This window comes from Danio rerio, chromosome 13 (assembly GCF_049306965.1).
Source record: "Danio rerio strain Tuebingen ecotype United States chromosome 13, GRCz12tu, whole genome shotgun sequence".
In the NCBI taxonomy this organism is placed as follows: Eukaryota; Metazoa; Chordata; class Actinopteri; order Cypriniformes; family Danionidae; genus Danio; species Danio rerio.
In genome coordinates, this window is record NC_133188.1 from 1,897,714 (window position 1) to 1,921,107 (window position 23,394).

General features: G+C 36.8%; 2 protein-coding genes across 21 annotated transcripts in view; one reads left to right on the forward strand and one right to left on the reverse strand.

The window, feature by feature from the left end:
• The window catches only part of hmgcll1 (3-hydroxymethyl-3-methylglutaryl-CoA lyase like 1), a 245,051-nt gene that overhangs the window by 62,482 nt on the left and 159,175 nt on the right, over positions 1-23,394 (forward strand). For 4 of the 19 annotated variants that reach the window (XR_012388660.1, XR_012388656.1, XR_012388655.1 and 1 more), the window contains exon 11: positions 19,611-19,711. The exons of 11 other annotated variants lie outside the window; for them this stretch is intronic. Coding sequence is in view for 2 of the 8 variants with exons in the window: in XM_073919894.1 (XP_073775995.1) it covers positions 19,611-19,711 (101 nt within the window). In the remaining 6 variants the exon portion in view is untranslated. Of the gene's footprint in view, positions 1-19,427; positions 19,510-19,610; positions 19,712-21,556; positions 21,704-23,394 lie in introns of all 19 variants that reach the window. 4 more of the 19 variants (XR_012388659.1, XM_073919893.1, XR_012388664.1 and 1 more) reach the window with 2 other exon arrangements.
• gfral (GDNF family receptor alpha like) lies at positions 180-19,603 on the reverse strand. Of its 2 annotated transcripts, XM_684733.11 has the most exons (9): positions 19,462-19,603; positions 16,659-16,796; positions 10,141-10,293; positions 8,790-8,834; positions 8,204-8,525; positions 3,768-4,015; positions 1,766-1,960; positions 1,310-1,394; positions 180-1,033 (listed from the first exon to the last, which is right to left on the reverse strand). In XM_684733.11, exons 1-9 carry the CDS (start codon positions 19,490-19,492, stop codon positions 949-951), a joined length of 1,302 nt encoding a protein of 433 aa, XP_689825.7. In that variant the 5' UTR covers positions 19,493-19,603; the 3' UTR covers positions 180-948. The 2 variants fall into 2 exon arrangements, with proteins under 2 accessions (XP_689825.7, XP_068069087.1); XM_068212986.2 differs by lacking the exon at positions 10,141-10,293.

Genomic DNA, 23,394 nt, shown 5'->3' on the forward strand with positions numbered 1-23,394 from the left:
TCTGAGCTTACATCTTTCAATTCAGGCACTTTGCAATTATTTTCATCAGATCTTTTATTAGATTGCAATTTTGGGTTTGAATCATGCTTACAATTTATAAGTTGAAACATTCTAAGGGGAAAAGTCGTAACTGCAAGATATGAACAGTTCTAGGAACAAATAAAGATTGATCAAATGTATTATTTATAGTCACATTTATTATAACATTTATTTGGGGGTGTTAATGCACAAAGGGGCAGCATACTGCATAATATTAACGCACAATTAAAATTTGAGAACTAACTAAAATATGATTCTGGACCACAAAACTAATATGTCAAAATTAAGTAAATTCTTCCTTAAAACAAGCAAAATAATCAGGTAAGCAAAATTATGTCAAAAAAATTAATTTTTTTTTTTTGCTTACCCTATTGACAGATGGAAGGTTAAACTCATTTAATTATGACATAGTATTTATTAAATTGAAACAATATGTTTTGCTTGTGAAGAAGTTGCTTCTTTATTTAAGAATTAATATTAAGATATTTGGACTAGCAACATATTTTTGCAGTGTACATCACATAAAAGTTGAATAAACAAGCTTTCCACTGATGCATGGTTTGTTAGGATGGACAATATTTAAATATTGAATATTTATTCAAATTAAAATTTGAAATTGGAGGGAGAAAATAACCTTTAAAGCTCTCTAGATAAAGTTCTCAGCAAAGCACATTACTAAAAATAAGAGTAAAATAAAAAAATTATATATTTAAAGTATAAAAAAAATAAATAAAAAAAAACAAGAAAAAAAAGATACAATAAATATTGAACACAATGTTTACATAATATTCTATTAATTTTTGGCATTAAACAAAAAAATCCCTAATTATACAATGGGTTTTGTGGTCCAGATTCATAAATGTGCAAATCAGAAATGTCTTTGATGAAGCCAGAGTTTTATCAAATGGCTCAAATAATGACCGATGACAACATCATCAGAGACTTTGACTGCTGGTCCTCGAACGTTGGTTTACCAGCAGCCTGGTGAATCCTCCTAAAAGCATGTCAAACAGAAAACAATTGCTCATTATGTAATAATCAAAAACTAAAATCTGCATTATTTGGTGTGAATTAAACCAGTGTTTCTCAACCACGTTCCTGGAGGAGCACCAGCTCTGCACGTTTACCATGTATCCTTCACAAAACCCACTAGATTCAGATCAGAGCTGTAATGGGTGTGACAGACAAAGCAGACATGCAAAACATGCAGTGTGGCTGATCCTCCGTGTACATGGTTGAGAAACACTCCATTAAAACACCGATAACTCACCTTACTCTGTGTAAAACAAGGCTGACTATAAACAAAACCAGCACCATTAATGCAGAGATGTATATCAGGAGGTACAGCAGCTGATCTGGGATAAAAACGATAATTTGTTTAATTACAGCAGATGACAAAACACTCAAAACATTACATTACTTATCTTAATTGAGCTGAAACAACACAATTCTTGAGGTTTTCTTTGCGACAACTTAATTGCTTTATGTTCAGTCCACTTTCTATTAGGGGACTTAATTCATTAATGTTTCCCCAACACTAATTGATTAGGTTAACATAATTGTTTAGACAAATTTAAGTGGACTGAACATAAAACAATTGAGTTGTCCACCTAAAAACCTCAAGATTTGTGTTGTTTCAGCTCATTTTAGATAGGTAGTTTGAACAAGCATCCATAATCATTTTACGTTCAAGCTAAAAATCCCACATTTCGATGAATGGACTCACCACTCAACAGCTTCTGCTGGACGTGTGATTCATTGGTTGCTTGCTGTCCGTTGCTTGAGTCATTGGACTGTCCATGTATGAGATTTGCTCCATCTATCCGTTGCTGATCAGGGCTCGGTTCATTGCTAGGTTGTTGTTGTGTGTTTGGTTCATGAGGTTTTCCATGTAGTAAACTGTCTTTTCTCCTTGAGCGCTCTATGATTTATCACAGTGAACACATTAATCACAATGAGAATATTCCAGCAATAACACAAGCAGAAATCAAACACACAGATGTTAAAGTCTGTGTGAAATCAAAGATTATGTTGTGTTTATTTTGCTAGCTCACATTGCTAGATTTAAAGGGAACAATGAATCCGTGCAAGTTGGTTGGTAATCTACAATCTTTAGTGTGAGCATCTGCTTCTGGATTGGCTCTTATTCTGTTGACGTCAGTTTGACACAGCCACAGTATTATTAACCACACTCTTCTTACTGTTCGTTTGCTATCAGGGAATGATGCGCATAAAAGTAAGCCCCGCCCTCTACTTATCATTATGTTACAATTGTGAGTAAATCAACATACTGAAACAAAAGCCTCAGCAACTTCTGTTTCATGCAGACTTTAAAAACACAATGAAATGGAAGTTAACTAAAGGACTGATTGCGCCTCCCTAAAGGAATGAGTCCCGACCTAAAGGAATGATAGTCCCGGCCCAAAGGACTGATAGCCCAGCACTAAAGGAATGACAGTCCCATTCTAAAGGACTGATAGTCCCGCCTTACAAAACTGATAGCTTCACCCTAAAGGACTGATAGTCCCGCCTTAAAGGACTGATAGCCCCTCCCTAAATACTAATAGGCCCGACCTATAAGAATGACAGTCCCGTCCTAATGGAATGATAGTCCCGCTCTAAAGGAATAATAGTCCCACCCTAAAGGACTGATAGCCCCTCCCTAAATACTGATAGCCCCTCCCTAAAGGAATGAAGGCTCGCCCTAAAGGAATGATAGCCCCTCCCTAAATACTTATAGCCCTGACCCTAAAGGACTGACAGTCCCGCCCTACAGAACTGATAGTCCCACCCTAATGGAATGATCACCCCGTCCTAAAGGACTGATAGCCCCACCCTAAAGCAATGATATTCCCTCCTTAAAAGACTGATAGCCCCACCCTAAAGCAATGATATTCCCTCCTTAAATGACTGATAGCCCCTCCCTAAATACTGATGGCCCTGCCCTAAAGGAATGACAGTCTCGTTCTAATGGAATGACAGTCTCGCCCTAAAGAAATGATTGTCCCGCCTTAAAGGAATGACAGCCCCACCCTAGAGCAATGATAGTCCCACCCTAAAGGACTGATAGTCCCGCCCTAAAGTACTGATAGACCCTCCCTAAATACTGATAGCCCCGCCCTAAAGGATTGACAGTATCATCCTATTGGAATGATAGTCCCGCCCTAAAGGAATGATAGTTCCGCCCTAAAGGAATGATAGTCCTACCCTAAAAGACTGATAGCCCCGCCCTAAATGACTAATAGTCCTGCCCTAAAGGACTGATAGCCCTGCCTAAAGGACTAATAGTCCCACCTTAAATGACTGATAGCCTCACCCTAACTGACTGATAGCCCCACCCTAAAGGACTAATAACCTCACCCTAAATGACTGATAGCCCCACCCTAAAGGACTAGTAACCCCACCCTAAATGACAGATAGCCCCACCCTAAATGACTGATAGCCCCGCCCGAAAAGACTAATAGTCCCACCCTAAATAACTGATAGCCCCGCCCTAAAGGCATTTCATGTGACCAGAAGTTAAGAAAACTCTTTTCGAGTGGGAGGAAAGGTTATGGTGTTTGATTAAAAATGGAGGCAAATTCATTTTTTCAAAATAATTGTATAAAGGAGCACAGACACATTGTTTATAACAAGCAGTATTATATTTACACTTATAAAAACAATAATAGTACATTTTGATTTCATTCCAACTTTAAGCTAGCCAAAAACAATCCAAAAGTACTCACTGAAGAGGGACTTGTCTTGGAAAATTAGCTTCAGCTCATCACACTTATATTGGTGATGATGATGCAGTCCGGCACACGTGCATGGGTGATGCAGTACTGAACCCACTGTTTCCACAAATGCTGCCCTGCATTCGACGTCCTCCCCAAGAAAGAAGTCTGGGTCTAGGAGATACAGCCAGTCACTGGTGGAATCAAATGCAGATTCCTCCGCCTCAAAGCATTTGGACAGGAACCCGTCAAACACCTGCCTGTGAATAATAATCATAATAAAACAGCTGGTTTTAAACAGCAGCACCTTGGGAAGAATAAACTCTCTGGCTGGCATGGATTTATTCAAAGCATGTTTAATTTGATACGACAGTTCTTATTATAATCTCGACTCCTGAAAGAATGCGTTATGTAAATAATAGAGATGCATGTTGCTCATTACAGAATGCATCTAAAGGATTTTCCATTCATTTTCCTTAAAGTGGATTGATATACAACACATGTATAATTCAAGTGAATTAAAATACTTTAATATGATAGCGAACATTTGATTATGACTGTATTTGTTGTTTAAATCAGGGGTTCCCAAACTTTTCAGCCCGCGACCCCGAAAACAATAATGCCATTGACTCGTGACCTCCACATTCCTTGGAGGTGGTTATAAATAGGGCTGTGCGATTAATCCAAATCGAATCTCAATCGCGATTTAAAACGTTGCGATTAGCTAATATGGCACATTATTCAACTTCCCTCACTCAGAGCAAATGCATGACTGCCGTCCACTGGCAATTCTGGCAAATTCCAGAAGGGCCGGACCAATTTTTAAATGTGGGCCGGTCAGTTTATGTTTTTTTAATATGTTTTTAATATGTTTTTAAGTGCAGACAGCTTTTATGTTTGCTAGATGTGATGTTATGATGATCGTAATAAATAGTAATAAATGTTAAACATTTGGCCCAATCGGCAACTGCCTCCTGGTTTTAAGATGGGCCGACCCAATCCGAGATTACCCGGACGTAATCAAAATCTGGCAAGAATATCATATTATTTCACCATCTGTACACCAAAATAACTAGTGAATGTGCGTGTCCGTGGGTTGGGCTGTGTGGTAATGTGGGCTGGTGTGGCTACAGTGCCAGGGCTGAATTTTTGTCCCAGTCAGGCCCTGCTGCCGTCTGTGTGTGTCTTACTAGCCAAATGAGTGAGCACACTTTCCTTCTGAAAAAACTGAAGCCTAAAGGCAAATAACAAACTGGCCAGCACATTCATCTCTTATCAGAGATGGCCACTTGAATAATAAAAATAATTCAAACAAAATATAATAATATTAATAATAATAATATGCCTGTGGATTCACTGCCCGTTTCCGGCCTGTGTCAAGCGGGTCACATGCGGCGGCCGTAAGCGAGCCGACGCTGCCGCATCCGAGCCAAAATCGGGCCCGCGAGTAATGTGCTCTGCACAGTCTCTGGCGCGACTCAGTCTTCATATACCCTCAAATAAAACCTTTTGGTATTACACGGGTACTTACAACCATTTGAGTTGATATAACAGCAAACGCAGTCTATAATGTAAACAAAGCATAGGCACTGCGTTTAACCTTTCAATAAAATGCAAACAGCACATATCCTATAACAAAAACAATCAAACAAAGGACAAAATGAATAATAATAAACGTATATTGATTGCAAGAAACAAACAATACCAAAAATGAACAAATTATTTTGTAGTGCACAAGAACGTCAATATACAAACAATAAACCTGACCTCCTTGCTTGTTTGGATCGGATTTTTGTCTGTCTGTTCTTCATCGTCCACTGCATCACTTGCTCTTTTTCCTCACCCTTATTATTAATATCACAACTATTTGGCCGTTTAAAGAAACCTCTCACACTCAGCTGCTGTGACATTTTGCAACTGTACACATCGGTGACAAACATAGATATATACACTAGATATCGCATAGGGACCCTAAGCATGCGTCAATAGCGCCGCCACATTGGTACAGTGCTCCCAGGACAAATGTCATTCAACCGCACTAGTCAAGACAGTGTTATTACATGAAGATGCGGGACTTTAGTGCTGTCTACGGGTGTAGTAACGAGCAAACATAGAAAACAAAGCACAAAGGCAGAACATTTCATGGGTAATATTAAGTTTTTTTCTGTTTTTGTATGTTCTGAACTTTTGTGCTAATCAGGTCACGTTATTGATGATAACAGTCACTTACTGCATTCACCATACGGCAAAGCAGCTCCAACTCGCACCAAACACTCGGCTTATGCTAGTTTTGTTGAATAAAATCAGCAAACAATGCAAAAGAAATATGACAACGAGATGCTGCGCTGCCAGAAACTTGTGTTATTGCCGGCTAACGTTAGTGAAAGAGTCGTTCGGGGGATTCATTTACAAACGAATCGCTCCCTCCGTCAGTATGAGAAGTGAAAGCAGGAGAGGAGCTGTGTTCAGGACATGATTAGATCAGATTTAACAGGGAGGGTGAATAGTACATTTCTGTACACACAAACACAAGCTTTTTGTCAGGAATGCCCGTGCGGTCACTGATCCATCAATGTAGAAAAGTGATGTAAAATTATAAGTTTCGTAATTAGAAAAAAAAAATTACACACTAACATCCAGGAAAACTCCCGATCACAGATATATGTGTATATGTGTATATCTCTGGCTTTGGATGGCCACAGTCCTCCACTGTACCTTGGTCCCGCATTCATTTCAAAGGAGCGCTACCCTGTACCAAGATGGCGGCGCTATTGACGCATTCCGTCCAATAGACAACAATAGGCCAGGCGACATCTAATGTATATATCTATGGGTGACAAAGAGGAAACAAAACAAGGGCAATCGCCATCATCTGGACAGGAGTGGGAATTACAGTTAGCTACAAATTACAATAGATCCCCCTCAGCATAATCAGTCAAAATGATGGATCACCTTCAGATTTTTCCGTCACTGCTGGAAAAAATCTGTCAATGACAGAAAATATTCGGTTAACGCGACCTTCAGTTAATGCGACCTCTGATATATATATATATATATAAATGGTTCCCACCAATGTCCAGTGCAAACCGATGCCCTTGCTAAAATGTCAACTAAAAGTACTGCCAGTGACACTCAATCTATTATCAAGCAACAGCAAAGTACAATTTCAGAGTTGTTTGCTAATATAAGTATAACCAACACAATCTCACGGCAATTCGTAACTTTTTCATTTAGTGGCTAATTCGTATGAATTCGTACGATCTAATTCGTACAATTTAGTACGATTTGCTTATCCCCCAATGACGGTTGGGGTTAGGGGTGGGGTTAGGTGTAACGCCTCCTTTTTAAAATCGTATCATTTCTTACGAATGAAATCGTACGAATTCGTACGAATTAGCCACTAAACTGGCAAAACGTAAAATACTTATGTTTTCTCGTGAGATCAGGCTGGTATAACGGTCTGCAGCATCATCTAGTTAGTACGGAGCCGTTTTGACAGGAGCAGTGATGTTCATGACGCGTCCAAGCATTTATATCTCAAAATTAACATTATTTTTCTTACAAATGCTACAAACAAACACGGCCAAAAAACTGTTTCCCCACTACTACTGCCAGCCGATCACCCATCACCTGTGAGCCCTTACTTAAGCAGGTGAGCTGACGTGACGTATAGGTAGAGTCAATCTATATCACTAAACCACTCGATCAGTGACACAGAATAATACTTTATAATATTATTAATCTTATTCAATCCTTCAACAAATAAACAAATAAAATATAAATTTATATAAATATCACAAATGGCTCCAACAATAAGGTAATATCTTTTAAATTCCTTTTTTTTAGCACTCACTGCATTTTAGCAGTAAGAAGCTCCAATACAGAATATTGAATTATTGACTTGACTACAAATTTAATTTGCAAATCAAATCGAAATCGCAATCTGTCAACAAAAAAAATTAAAATAAATCACAATTAGATTTTTTTTCCCCAAATCGCACAGAAAATAAATACATAAATGCATATACAAATGTTACACACACAACAATACGCTTATATAAACACAAGCATATTGACAACACAAAAAAGTGCCACAGTCTAACAACCATATTAAATTCGGTTGCGCTGGTCTAAAAAAATAGCAGCAAATCGTGCCAAACACGTCTTGCGCCTAATTGCACCGGGTGTATGATAGTGTCCATTAACTTGTTTTTAAGATCCCCTGAAGTAACTTGAAATCTGCAGCTTTGTTGATATGTGACATCATTGATTAGCTCCTCCCCCTTTTTAAAAAGAGCCAATAGCATCACAGTCTAGTAATTTACCAAGTCAAGTACTGGACTGTCATCTGAGGCTTGTGGACCCTGCTGTACTATACTGCTCAGTGGAAACGAGCCAGTTCTTAGAATTTTTGTGTGCGGTTTTTGCTATAAGTTTTCAGTTCTAACCTGCACGAAGCATCCTCAAAGCAGCTGTCCAGCGCTTCCAAACAGGTCCAGGGTGTCTGCGTCTGCTCGCTCACACAGGATCCGTAGTGGATAAGAGCCTTCATCTCCTGGCATTGCTGGTCTTGTGCACCACATTCACAGAACACCAGTGTTTCAGCCACACTGTGAGGAAGAGCCGAGTAGAACTGCCGTATCGCCTCTGTGCACTGATTACATGAGGAAGCCTTGCACTCCTGGAGAAGCGGCACCATGGGCCTGTTACAGCTCTCCTCTCCAAGACAAGCTGCAATCTCTTCAAGACAAGGTCTGTCTGCGTGGAGTGCTGGAAGGACGGAGTACAATGACGGATCACAACATGCTCACAATTAAAGATGATGTAAAGTGCTTTTAATTGTGCGTTTTTGACATAGTCTTAACTGAAATAGGAAGAGAGGGCGGGGCATACCCAATTTTCCTCCCCCCTCCCCCCCTTTTTTGGCTATGCAACCACACATAGGCTGCGCCGCATACGCGTGCACTTGATGCAGAAGTATAAATCAGCCTATAGGAGTAGGGGGTATAAAACAGAAATGGGATCAGGCCTTACCGTGTGCTTTGTGATCACTGGCTTCAAGATGTTTGTTTTTTAGAGCTGGAAAGCAAGGGACAGTCCACAAAAACAAAAAGAAATCTGTCAGGATTCATTTTGATCCTCAAAATCCATTTTGCTAAACCTTCTTCTGTTCTTCTGAATTAAAGAAATGCCAAATTGATGCATCACAAGTGGTACATTTAGGTTGTTTCTTTGAAGAGGAACTCTGACTATAAATAAAAAAGCCCTGCTGTCTGCTTTTATGATACTTTTATTCATTTGTCTTGGACTTAGTGCATTTATTCATCCGGGGTCACCACAGCGGAATGAACCGCCAACTTATCCAGCATATGTTTTACACAGCTGATGCCCTTCCAGCTGCTAGCCAGTAATGGGACTCAGCCATACACACTTATTCACGCACATACACCTAAATTCGCCTAAAGTGCACGTGTTTGGACCAGAGGCGTTGCTAGACATAAAGCTCTATTAGGGCTTATATATATATATATATATGCAAAACAACTTATATATATATGCACAAAAATATTTAAATAAATTTGAAATATTTAAATAAAAAGTTTTATTGTTATACAATATATATATATATATATATATATATATATATATATATATATATATATATATATATATATATATATATATATATATATATATATATATATACAGTTGAAGTCAGAATTATTAGCCCCCTTTTGATTTTTTCGATTCTTTTTTAAATATTTCCCAAATGATAATTGACAGAGTAAGGACTTTTTCACAGGATGTCTGATAATATTTTTTCTTCTAGAAAAAGTCTTATTTGTTTTATTTCGGCTAGAATAAAAGCAGTTTTGAATTTTTTAAAAACTATTTTTGATAACAACACACATTATTGAATATAGACCTATGTGTGCGTTTCCCAATAGAAAATACATTTGCTTTTACAGTTGTAAAAGTTTTAAGAGTGGGGTCTAAATGATGTGTTTCATGTCGTAGAATAAACGTGAAAGTATAATGAGTTTGTGTTAACCATGGACATTATTTAAGCAATTTCAGCTAAATCCCATTCAAAAAACCCATTGACCCTGGGACAATGGAAGTGCTAACTCGCATCCGGGTTTCTGCATACAAATTGACATCATAGTTCCACTGTATTTAGGCCTATTGTGTAATAAATAAATAAAACACTACACTAATAAAAAACACCTGACTTGGCACATGTCTGGCATGTTTTAGGCTGAATGATGAGTCAGTATCATTGACTGGTTATCAACAGCATGTCACCGCTGCTGTCTGTAGGGCTGATCTTGCATTATTTATACGTTGATGATGTTTATTGTACAGTCTGTGTTGCATCATTTACCCCAGTGAGGCTGGCAGTGTGAATAGAGCTGTTGTAGAGTTCTGCAGGGGTCTGTCAGTGAACACACACAGCCCCGCAGTGCAGGTGATCCCTCGAGCATCATCTGGAGAGATCCGCTGCACCGCTCCGCATTAGTCATACGGCAGGTGCCATCTTACACAGAGAAAAGAAAACAGCCCTTTAAAGTCAGCATGAAACGGAAGTTAAGATTGGCCTTTCTCCCATATCATGACGTATATCCACTTGAAATAGTCCTGAAATTAGAAAAAAAGTAGGACAGGGCTTGATATTGTCCTTTGGGGGGAAAAAAAGTGGAGGAAGACTGACTAATGGATGAAAGCAAGACATGCATGATAGCCCCACCCTAAAGCCCCACTCTTAATTACTGATGGTCCCGCTTTAACGGACAGATAGCCCCACCCTAAAGGACTGATAGTCCCGCCCTAAAGGGCTGATAACCCTGCCCTAACAGACAGATAGCCCCTCCATAAAGAATTGATAGCCCCGCCCTAAACATCTGAAAGCTCCACCCCATAAGGACTGATAGCCTCCTCCTAAAGGACTGATAACCCCGCCCTAACAAACAGATAGACCCACCATAAAGGATTGATAGCCCCGCCCGAAACTACTGAAAGCTCCACCCTAAAGGACTGATAGTCCCGCCCTAAAGGACTGATAGCATGGCTTTAAAGTATTGACAGGCCCACTCTAAAGGACTGATAGACCCACCCTAAACAAAGTAATAGTCCCGCCCTAAAGGACTGATATCCCTGCCCTAAAGTACTGATAGATCCACCCTAAAGGACTCATAGTCCCGCCCTAAAGTAATTAGCCCCATTTTAACAGACAGATAGGCTCAGCATAAATGACTAAAAGCCCCGCCTTAAACTACTGATAGCTCCACCCCAAAGGACTGATAACCCCACCATAAAGGATTAATATCCCCGCCCTAAACTACTGAAAGCTCCGCCCTAAAGGACTGATAGTCCCGCCCTTAAAGACTGATAGAATGGCTTTAAAGTATTGATAGGCCCATTCTAAAGGACTGATAGTCCTGCCCTAAACAAAGTAATAGTCCCGCCCTGAAAGTACTGAAAGCTCCACCCTAAAGGACTCATAGTCCTACCATAAAGTAATTAGCCCCATCCTAACAGACTGATAGCCCCGCCCTAAACTACTGATAGCTCCACCCTAACTGACTGATAACCCCGCCCTAACAGACAGATAGTCCCACCATAAAGGATTGATATCCCCGCCCTAAACTACTGAAAGCTCCACCCTAAAGGACTGATAGTCCCACCCTAAAGGACTGATAGAATGGCTTTAAACTATTGATAGCCCCATCCTAACAAACAGATAGCCCCACGATAATAAATTTGTACAAAATAATGAAGTACGCTGATACATTGTTAATAACAAGCGCTAGTGTTCAGTGTGAATGAGTACACCCCCTTTGGAAATCTGAATGTTAGTAAATATGTTAACTTACACTAATGAATAAATCCTCATTGTAAGGTGTGACCAAGTACAGTCATAGCAGTGAGCAATACGTTTTCTGCTGACAGGAGTTTCTAATGATTTATTAAAAATGACAACTGTCCAAACAAATTAGGTATGCGTTGTTTAGACATAACTAACGGGAAATAATCTGATTTATTAATGAAGTTCTGTAAAAGTGGTTGACTGACATTGTCAGGTTATTGGTTCACATGTAAACCGGAACAACAGGTTATGATAAGCTCTTTTTTCTGTGCATTATCAACATATTGATGTGCATGAAACACTGCGACATGAGCGGACAGTCTGCTGTCAATGTCTTCATTAATATTAATAGCTTCCGATTAATTCCTGCTGGAGGCTTACTGTATGCAGTGTTGACCGTTTATTATGTTTATGTTTTGAGATATACATTCATTTTTTCCTTTTCTTTCGGCTCAGTCTCTTATTTATCAGGAGTGGCCACAGCGGAATGAACCAGCAACTATTCCAGCATTTGTTTTACTCAGCAAATGCCCTTTCAGCTGCAACCCAGCATTGGGAAACACCCATACACTCTACCATTCACACAACACTAATACAAAACATAATTTGGGAAATATTTAAAAAAGAAAAATTAAAGGGGGGCTATTAATTCTGACTTCAAATATTTTTATATATATATATATATATATATATATATATATATATATATATATATATATATATATATATATATATATATATATATATATATATGTAAAGGTCATTTGATTATATTGACAGTCTAATTTGTAATCAATATGGTCACAAAACCATTATGTCATGTGTTGTTGCATGTGTATATTCTGGGGAATAGTCAAACAGAGTCAAAATTAACAAATAAAAATATCAAATTTTACTTTATTATATTTTATTTTATGCCAAAAAATATTATATACAGATTGAGCTTCATGGGGATATTTTGTAAATCCATTCATTTATTCGTTCATTCATTTATTCATTCATTCATTCATTCATTCATTCATTCGTTCATTCATTCATTCTCTTTCGGCTCAGTCTCTTATTTATCAGGGGTTGCCACAGCGGAACGAACCACCAACTATTCCAGCATCTGTTTTACACAGCAAATGCCCTTCCAGCTGCAACCCAGCACTGGAAAACACCCATACACTCTCCCATTCATGCACACACTGATACACTACGACCAATTTAGTTTATTCACTTCCCCTATAGCTCATGTGTTTGGACTGTGGGGGAACACCCGGAGGGAACCCATGCCAACACTGGGAGAACATGCAAACACAGAAATGCCAACATGGCCCAGCAGCCAATTAAAAACAAAAGGGGCCAATAATATTGTCCTAAAAATTGCTTTTAAAAATTAAAAACTGCTTTTATTTCAGCCAAACTAAAACAAATAATGTGGCCTTTTTGTTTTCCGAAACCTCACTATTAAATTCAGAAGCAAAAATGCATCAACATTGCAGTCAATATCGCATGTGAATATGGACTGATGATCTCATATATTGCTTTGCCCGAGGCCAGTACATATTTTTCTCTCAGGTTTCATTCAGTTTTGCCTCGGGCTCTGGATATACAGACGGTCTCGGCGTGAGCCGCAGGTTATTACTCTTTAATCCGCTTACTGTGCAACTGTTTGATGGCGGAGGAAACTAAGACTGACAGATCAATGTAAGTTAGTGTGGTTAGCACTGTCAGCTCACACCAAGAAGGTCACTGGTTCGAATCCAGTTGGTTATCTGTGTGGAGTTTGCATGTTCTCCCCATGTTGGCGTGGGTTTCCTCTGGATGCTCCGGTTTCCCCCACAGTCCAAACACAATGCACTATGGGGGAATTGATGAACTAAATTGGCCGTAGTGTACAGTATGAGTGTATGGGTGTTTCGCAGTACTGGATTGGAAGGGCATCCACTGTGTAAAACATATGCTGGAATAGTTGGCGGTTCATTCCGCTGTGGCAACCTCTGAAATAGAGACTGAGCCACAGGAAAATGAATGAATGAGTTGTTTTAGCGTCTATTTTTGTTTCAGTTTTAGGTAAATGCTGAAGACATTGTCATTTAAATGTATTAATAACAGGCTGGTAATAAGCATATTAACACTTAAACTAAAGTGTTACCAAAAGCTTTCAACAAAGGGGTTTCTTTTATGGTTTTAGGCTTTAGATTAGTGTAATATTAATTCTTAAAGCACACTAGAGTATGTTTCTGCACGTACCGTATTTCTGAAAGTCAACAACAGCCTTCATATGACAAGCCTCTTCATTTTTAATGCCTTGACTGAATCAACGTTGAGTCCGGAAGTCAAACAGTTTTTAATTTTTAATTTTATTTAGTTGTGTCTGACGCAGCCTGTTATTAACCCCCAGACAACCCCAAATGATTTTTTCGGTCACATGACCCGTGCAGACAAAAAAACATGAGTGTAATGGTGGCTACACATGGGATCTCTATAGAAGCGCATCACAATCTGCTCATATTTCCATCAGTTTCAAACTACAACTGTTTGTATCCCATATCAATACAAATATATGATCACAAACTGAAAATTGTGTGCAATTGTGCAATTTGCAGACATGTTTTTAGTAATTTAAAACCCTCGTGTTCTTCTCAGAGTTAAAATTTTTGCAATATTTACATTTATCTTGTGGAAATCCCCTATTGATTCAGTAATTGGTGGCGTGTTATAGAGCGTATGTGTCTGCTTTTATATTTGGCGTTTGGTTTCATTGGCTTTGATTTGTATTTGCTCGTCTAGAAAATCTATTCATTCACTTCTGCTAGTTATACTTTGACTTTGCATTTTAGATTATACTTTAATTGCACTTAACCTGCAAATTAGAATAGAGATGGTATAGAAAGCACACAAAGGTACTCACATTTATAGAGTAGTGACCATAGATTGTTACAACCCAGGCTCATTGGGGATATGTACCCTGGTCTACATTTCTGGGGACAGCGAAATACGTAAGTGTAGGTACAGTTTTAGTCAGAATAATTATTCCCCAATTTATTTATTTATTCTTTTTTAAATATTTCACAAATTATGTTTAACAGAGACATTTTCACAGTGTGTCTGATAATATTTTTTCTTCTGGAGAAAGTCTTATTTGTTTTATTTCGGCTAAAATAAAAGCAGTTTTTAATTTTTAAAAGCCATTTTAAGGTCAAAACTATTAGCCCCTTTAAGCTATTTTCCCCCCAATAATCCCCAGAACAAACCATCGTTATACATTAACTTGCCTAACTACCCTAACCTGCCTAGTTAACCTAATTACCCTAGTGAAGCCTTTAAATGTCACTTTAAGCTGAATACTAGTGTCCTGAAGAATATCTAATCTAATATTATGTGCTGTCATCATGACAAAAAGAAAATAAATCAGTTATTAGAAATGAGTTATTAAAGCTATTATGATTAGAAATGTGTTGAAAAAAAACAGCTCTCAGTTGAACAGAAATTGGGGAAAAAAATAAACAAGGGGTGAAATAACTCTGACTTCAACTGTACGTCTGCTCGCAGTTTTAGTTTTTGCAAATCCTCTAGAGGCCGCTGTGAATGCTTTTTGATGATCTCAAATTTCTCTTGCATGTTCTCTTCTCGCATAAATCCTCTAGAGGGCGCAATATACATTTCAGTCGACCCCCGTCCCATCCCCTTCCTTAAATCCAACCAATAGTGTTTTCTAAAGCAATCTAGAAAAAAGAAAAGCTGTCGCGATCTTGTGATTTTTACCATGCCTTCAGCTTGTTGTTTATTTATTTATTATTTTTTATTTACATGCTTTCTGGAATTATTCTACCCTGCGGTCTGTTCTTCGTACGTGGATTACTCAGTTAGCTGGATTTGGATATTGACGATTTGACACGATCCAGGATCGTTTCGTTCTTCAAAACTGATCTGAGACTTGTTGTCATAGCAACAGTTCTGGTAGCTCAAACCCGGTCAGAAGCAGGTTCAATTCACATAAACAGGATTATTTATATATATATATATATATATATATATATATATATATATATATATATATATATATATATATATATATATATATATATATATATATAATATAAGTTATAGTTATTAACAAAATAAATAAAGATAGATAGATATATATATATATTATTAAAAATTATGCAATCTGCACCCCCGAAATTCAGTTCACAGACTGCCACCTGGTGGTGCAAAGGGAAAACTTATTGATATGAACTTTTTAAAACGCTTTAGTACAATTTAACTATGAAAATAGAAACAATATGTGACTTTTTTTAAAGCAATAATACATTTATGCAGTCATAAACATGTTTTGACAGTTAATATGACGGTGATTTGATTCTTCACAAAAGTTGCAGACATTCATCCAGACATTTTAATCTGATTCACGAACTTGTTTGAAGAATCAAATCAGCCAGAGATCAGTTATCAAGATTAAAAGATCCAGAATCTGCCAAATCATTTTAGATCATTTAAGCGAGGTACGAAGAACGGACCCCTGGACTCAAACCCCATCGTCGCAGTCAACTCCACTACACATCCCAAGACAACCCCAGAAAAGCCATTCAGAAGCGGGCAGCGGTAGCATGAAATGAAACAGAAGCAGTCAGTGGCATCATACCGCCCCGTAGCGTTCATTTTACTGATGAAATGGAGCCAGATGTATCTCTGGGTATATATTTCACGGTCTCCAGAAATGTAGACAGGCATATGTATTCACAAGGAGCCTCTGTTGGATTGTTATCAGTCAATGATGCTAACATCTTGCACAAATCCATTTCTCCTCTCTGGCTGTTCTTTCTATGAGGGAATCCTACAGAAGCACAGCCTAGATGTGATGCTAAATCTTAATGCAAAACAATTATGCAGCTTTTTGGCTAAAAAAAAAAAAAAAAGACAAATCCCTCAGCCCGTGACTCGGCGGTCAGCAGGAGATAGTAATGTTTTGATTGTTACCAATATTGGTTGAGATGTGAGAACTTTTAATTAAACATCCGCATGGGATCATGGGCGATGGGATCTGATACCTTTAAATTGGCAGGTCTGCCTGAGCGTGCTCTGTTGACTCTTGCAGACGTGTGGGGAAACACAAGCGGCCATGTGTGAAATACAGTCTGTGCTTCTCGATGCATCAATGCAGACCAGCCCAAACAGCAAGTGAGACGCTGAAACACATTTACAACTGGCTCATTATCACATCACCTTATAATAAAGAAATACAAAGTATACAGTTAAGGTTTCCCAGATGATGTTGAACAGATTCAGGAATATTTTTCACAGTATTTCCTGATAATAATCAGGAATAATAATCATTCAAAATAAACACCGTACATAATTAAAAACAGCTAAGGGTCATCTTTGTTATATCATCGCATTATATATTATTTAAATGCACATATTTATTTCCATGTGACATCTCATTTGCTTCCACTCTGGAAGCAAAAAAGGAGGTAAAAAGTATAAATAATTATAGTAATAAATAATATAAATAATATACTATAAATATAAGTGGATTGAGCATAAATCAATCAATAATTGAGTTGTGTCAGCTCATTGTAAATAAGCAGCTTGAACAAAGTATATTTGGAGTATATTTGACCAAACATTTCTGGAGATCAGGGTATATACACACACACACACGCACACACGCACACACACACACACACACACACACACACACACACACACACACACACACACACACACACATATCAACATAACAGTATAGAAGGATAATTTAATTAAGTGGAAATTAAAGTGAACAGTACACATTATTTAAGCTGTATACATTATTATATATATTATATATACAGTTGAAGTCAGAATTATTCGGCCACCTTTTAATTTTTTTCTTTTTTAAATATTTCCCAAATGATGTTTAACAGATTCAGGAAATTTTCACAGTATGTCTGATAATATTTTTTCTTCTGGAGAAAGTCTCATTTGTTTTATTTCAGCTAGAATAAAGGCAGTTTTTAATTTTTTTAAAAGTCATTTTTGGGACAATATTATTAGCCCCTATAAGGTATTTTTTTCTCGATAATCTACAGAACAAACCATCATTATACAATAACTTGCCTAATTACACTAACCTGTCTAGTTAACCTAATTAACCTAGTGAAGCCTTTAAATGTCACTTTAAGCTGTATAGAAGTGTCTTAAAGAATATCTAGTCTAATATTGTTTACTGTCATCATGACGAAGATAAAATAAATCAGTTATTAAAGATGAGTTATTAAAACTAGCATACTTGGAAATGTGTTGAAAAAAAAATCTTCTCTTCATCAAACGGAAATAGAGGAAAAAATAAACAGGGGGGGCTGATAATTCAGGGGGGCTAATAATTCTGACTTCAACTGTATATGTTTATGTGCAGTTGCAATATTTAGAGTGTACTGTAAAAATGCTGGGTTTCACAATCGATTTGTGTTGGGAGAATATTAAGGAATTAAGTTAACTGAGTAAACTAGTTAGATTTTACAAATTTAAGTGGATTGAGCATAAAACAATTACGTTTTCCCTTAAAACATCAAGAATTGTGTTGTTTCAGCTCATTTTAAATAAGTAGTTTAAACAAATATTTTTGAGAGTATTTGACCCAGCATTTCAGGAGCTCAGGGTACACTGAAAAACAGATTTTTTTGCAAAATTGTTGCAAGCAATTTATATGGGTTGAATTAAAAAAACAAATCAAATTTGGCAAAACTTTTTAAATCAACCCAAATTGTTTACAACCACTTACTGTACCTTTAAAATTGTTAATCCAAGGAGTTTCTTCATCTTTGAAGATTTGATTTTTTAAGTGCACGTGCATACAGTTGAAGTCAGAATTATTCGCCCCCTTTTTATTTTTTTTTATTTTTTATTTTGAATATTTCCCAAATAATGTTTAACAGAGCAGAGATTTTTCACAGTAAGTCTGATAATATTTTTTCTTCTGGAGAAAGTCTCATTTGTTTTATTTCAGCTAGAATAAAAGCAGTTTTTAATTTTTAAAAAAACATTTTGGGACAAAATTATTAGCCCCTTTAAACTACATTTTTTTCATGATAACCTACAGAACAAACCACTGTTATGCAATGACTTGCCTAAATACCCTAACCTGCCTAGTTAACCTAATTAACCAAGTTAAGAATTTAAATGTCACTTTAAGCTGTATAGAAGTATCTTGAAAAATATCAAGTAAAATATTATTTACTGTCATCATGGCAGAGATAAAATAAATCAGTTATTAGAGATGAGTTATTAAAACTATTATGATTAGAAATGTGCTGAAACAATCTTCCCTCCATTAAACAGAAATTGGGGAAAAAATAAACAGGGGCGCTAATAATTGAGGGGCGCTAATAATTGAGGGGGGCTAATAATTGAGGGGGGCTAATAATTCTGATTGAACTGTACAGACAAACATACATACTGCACTGTACATATCAACACGAGAAGACCGAAGGACATTTAGAGAAGTGGAAAATAAAGTAAACAATAAGAATTATGAAGTTATATATACACTCAGATAATTAAGTTTGCTGTTTGTTCAAACCTGAAACAGCACAATTCTTGAGTTTTTTAGAGAGAACTTAATTGATTTATACTCAATCCACTGAAGTTCGTAAAAACTAAGTTGAATAAATCCCTTCATGTTGCCTCAATAAAAAACAGTTCTGTGGAACACAGCATTGTTTATTTACAGCATATACACATGTATGTGCAATATTCACAAGCTGTTTAAAGTCAGTTTAACCTAAGATTGCTGTTATTTAGCATAGAAATGTTGATTGATCATTTGTGTTTTAAAGTTTTAGTTCCCAATCATAGAGTCTCTGTACTCACCGAGGAGAATGGCGGCTCGTGTGGCCCTCATGTGCGCTGCTGGTGTTGGTCAGTGTTGTGAATGAATGAGCAGCTCCTCTACAGACGCTCTTCTACTCTCTTTACTGCGTCACTGCGATGATAATAATGAGCCAATAATCCTCTCTCAGGTGCAGCAGCTGCTCAATATCTCTCACCTGCACTGCAGCCTCAGCCAATCAGCAGCAGATCACACTGTCAAAGCAGCCCTCAGCTGACTTTACTCAAAAAAGTGAGTAAACCTGTTTTCATAAAATCATTAAGTAAATAAACGGCTATGGAAAAGAAGTCAGATTAACCGTTCCAGGTTACAAAATTACTCACTTTTAAAAAACAAAATAAAGAACATTTGTCTTTTTTAAAGGGGATTTTTATGCAAAAATCACTTTTATAAGAGGTTAAACACAGTTGTTTGTGGACAGTGAGTGAATATATCCACTTTCTAATGGTAAAAATTAATTAATTCAAATTTTTATTGTTTATAATTTATAAAGACTTGATAAAAACAGTCTGCAGAAACGTTTTGATTGACATTCTTTATTTATACGTGTCATCAGAGGGGGAAAGCCCCGCCCACTAGTGACCATCTCGCCCTCATTAGCATAAACAGCCCTAAGTGAGAAGCAGCTGTACGCCATTAGAGTTTTGAATTTTCGACTTTGGTGACAAATAGGCATTTGTACACAGAAAAAAAATCTGTATTTTTATGGTTTATTTCCGTAATAAAACTGTCGTTAAGTTACAGAAATTTACTATAAAATGACAGATATTAAATTTAAAAAATTTACCAGAAATTAAAATCTAAGCAAATATCGGTTATATCGGTTAAATTTAATTTAATGTCGGTTATTTAACCGATATTAAATTAAATTTAAACTAAAATTTAAATTCACATGTCATCACATGTTAATATCGGTTATTTAATATCGGTTATTTTACGGTATATTTCTGTAATTTAACAGCCGTTATTTTACATTTGTTTTCTGCACCCCGGCTGCTGGAAATAAACCGTAAAATTATGTTTGTTTGTTTTTTACAGTGTAGCTAAAGCAACAGTCACCAAAATGTATTTTGTTTTGTTTATGTTTAATTTAATTCATGTTTATTTCAATTTTATTTATTATATCTTAACTATATATCTTAACAGTGGCGCAGTCGGTAGTGTTGTCGCCTCACAGCAAGAAGGTCGCTGGGTTGCTGGTTGGAACCTCGGCTCAGTTGGCATTTTTGAGGAGTTTGCATGTTCTCCCTGCGTTCGCGTGGGTTTCCTCCGGGTGCTCCGGTTTCCCCCACAGTCCAAACACATGCTGCAGGTGAATTGGGTAGGCTAAATTATCCGTAGTGTATGAGTGTGTGACAGGGCCAGACGACAGGCCGGCCGAAAGGTGTAAAAAAGTCAATATCATGTGGACAAAGTCTAAATAAAGGACTTGTTCCAAATAGCCGACCCCGCAACCATACGGGACTAAGGCCAAAGAAGAAGATATCTTAATTTTATTTTATATATTTTAAATTTATTTAATAGTAATTTTTATATGTTTAATTAAAACTTTAATTTAAATAAACTTCATTTATTTAAGTCTGATGTTTAGAGTCAGAAGAAATGATACTGTCAAGAATAAAAAAAAACAAAACACTTTTGATATATCATTGAATTCACTCTTCTAAACCCACAGTAACCACCAGACATCCTATTATTTATAGGATTAATTGTATTTCTTATTTTACTGACTCCCGAGTTTTAGAATCAGAACAAGTCATGCTGTCTAGACTCAAAATAGGAAATAAATTAAATTAAAAGAACACTGGCTTTCAATGTACTGTAATATTGAGTTCAGTCTTCTAAACCCACAGTAACCATCAGACATTTCATTAAAACATTCATTAAAACATCATCGTTTATTAAGCAATCTCACGCTGCCTTCTTCTAAAGTTTCTTTTATGAGTATTTCAGATTATTTACATTTCATTTCATTTAACTATGAATGAGAGAAGATTTTTCAGACATTCTTCATGTATTGTGTAGAACAGACTGTGCATTTGTTAATTAAGTGATATTAAATCCTGTTTTGATCAGCACTGTGCTGCAGTGGGTAGCACAATCACCTCACAGCAAGAAGGTCGTTGAATCGAGCCCTGGCTGGTTCAGTTGGCATTTCTGTTTGGAGTTTGCATGTTCTGCCCATGTTGGTGTGGGTTTCCTCCGGGTGCTCCAGTGAATTGGGTAAGCTTAATTGTCTGTAGTGTATGTGTGTATGGATGTTTCCCAGTGATGGGTTGCAGCTGGGAGGGCATCCACTGCATAAAACATATGCTGGAAAAGTTCACATTACACTGTGGCGACCCCTGATTAATAAAGGAAGCACGCCGAAAAGAAAATGAATGAATGAATAATATCCTATTTTTGAAAATCTATTTTCAGAGAAGATATTTCTATGCAAATGACGTACAGCTGCTTCTTACTCAGGGCTGTTTATGCTAATGAGGGAGAGAAGGTCACTAATGGGCGGGGCTCTCCCTCTCTGATGACAAGTACAGAGAGAGAATGTCAATCAAAGTGTCTCTGCACCGTTTTTTTAACAAGTCTGATTATAAAAAATATAATTAATTAACGCCTACCATTAGAGGCTGGCTATTTTCATTGACTGCTGCCACACAACTGTGTTTTTTTGCATAACAGCAAATAAAGAAGACTAGCAAAGGCCCTCTGAAAAACAAACAAACTGTAACAATAATCGTCATTTGGACTGCTTTTAAAACATACACCAACACTTATGTTGCTGTTTAATTGTTGATTTATTTTTTTTTGGATTGCACCAACAAGAGTAGATAAGTGTAATTCACATTTTCCCAGGTAAACACTGTTTAAAAGTCAGCATGTGTGGAGATTATTTACATACAGTATATGCTGATAAAAAAATAAGGACCAACGGCTTTGTAGAAGTATAATGACACTTTCTTTGATGCCCATGCTCGTTATGACTTCAATCAAGCAATAACTGCTGTATGTATCTATAAAGGCACAGCAAAACCCAAACTTTATAACAATAACCCTAAGAATGCATGTTTTCAGTGATCATTTAAAACACAATAGACACACTCACACACTCACCGGCCACTTTATTAGGTACACCTTACTAGTACCCATTTGGCCCCCCTTTTACCCTAGAAATGGTTGTGTGTGAAAATCCCAGTAGATCAGCAGTTTCTGAAATACTCAGAGCAGCCCTTCTGGCACCAACAACCAAGCCATGTTCAAAGTCATTTAAATCTCCTTTCTTTCTTATTCTGATGCTCGGTGTGAACTGCAGGAGATCGTCTTGACTCCATGCCTAAATGCATTGAGTTGCTGCTATGTGATTGGCTGGTTAGAAATGTGCTTTGACAAGCAGTTGGACAGGTGTACCTAATAAAGTGGCCGGTGAGTATATAAATATAAATATATATATATATATATATATATATATATATATATATATATATATATATATATATATATATATATATATATATATATATATATATATATATATATATATATGTGTGTGTGTGTTTGTGTGTGTGTGTGTGTGTGTGTGTGTGTGTGTGTGTGTGTGTATAATAACAGTTATACATAGATTATAATAGTGTTATAAATATTTAATAGAGGTGCCTTTTTCAATATACATGTTCATAACACTCTGATTTATAAGTATTAATTAGTTGGTCATGATTGTATTTATGAAGATGGGTATGATTGTTCTTATGACATGAGTAAATTGGAGTCTATGTAATTTTTTCCCCTGATTGTTTGACATAAAATGTACATTACTTTTGTAATCAATCGTTATGGATGCCCTTATGAATCACGACCAACTAATTAATACTTATAAATCGGTGTATAATGGCTTATGAATACGCACACTAAAAAATACA

Coding starts and splice junctions, on each gene's coding strand:
- gfral (XM_684733.11), bottom strand. CDS start 19,492: ATGAGGGCCACACGAGCCGCCATTCTCCTCG. Junction 1,961..3,767: donor CCAAGACAAGTCCCTCTTCA/GTGAGTACTTTT, acceptor GATAAATCATAG/AGCGCTCAAGGAGAAAAGAC. Junction 1,034..1,309: donor CTTGTTTTACACAGAGTAAG/GTGAGTTATCGG, acceptor ACATGCTTTTAG/GAGGATTCACCAGGCTGCTG.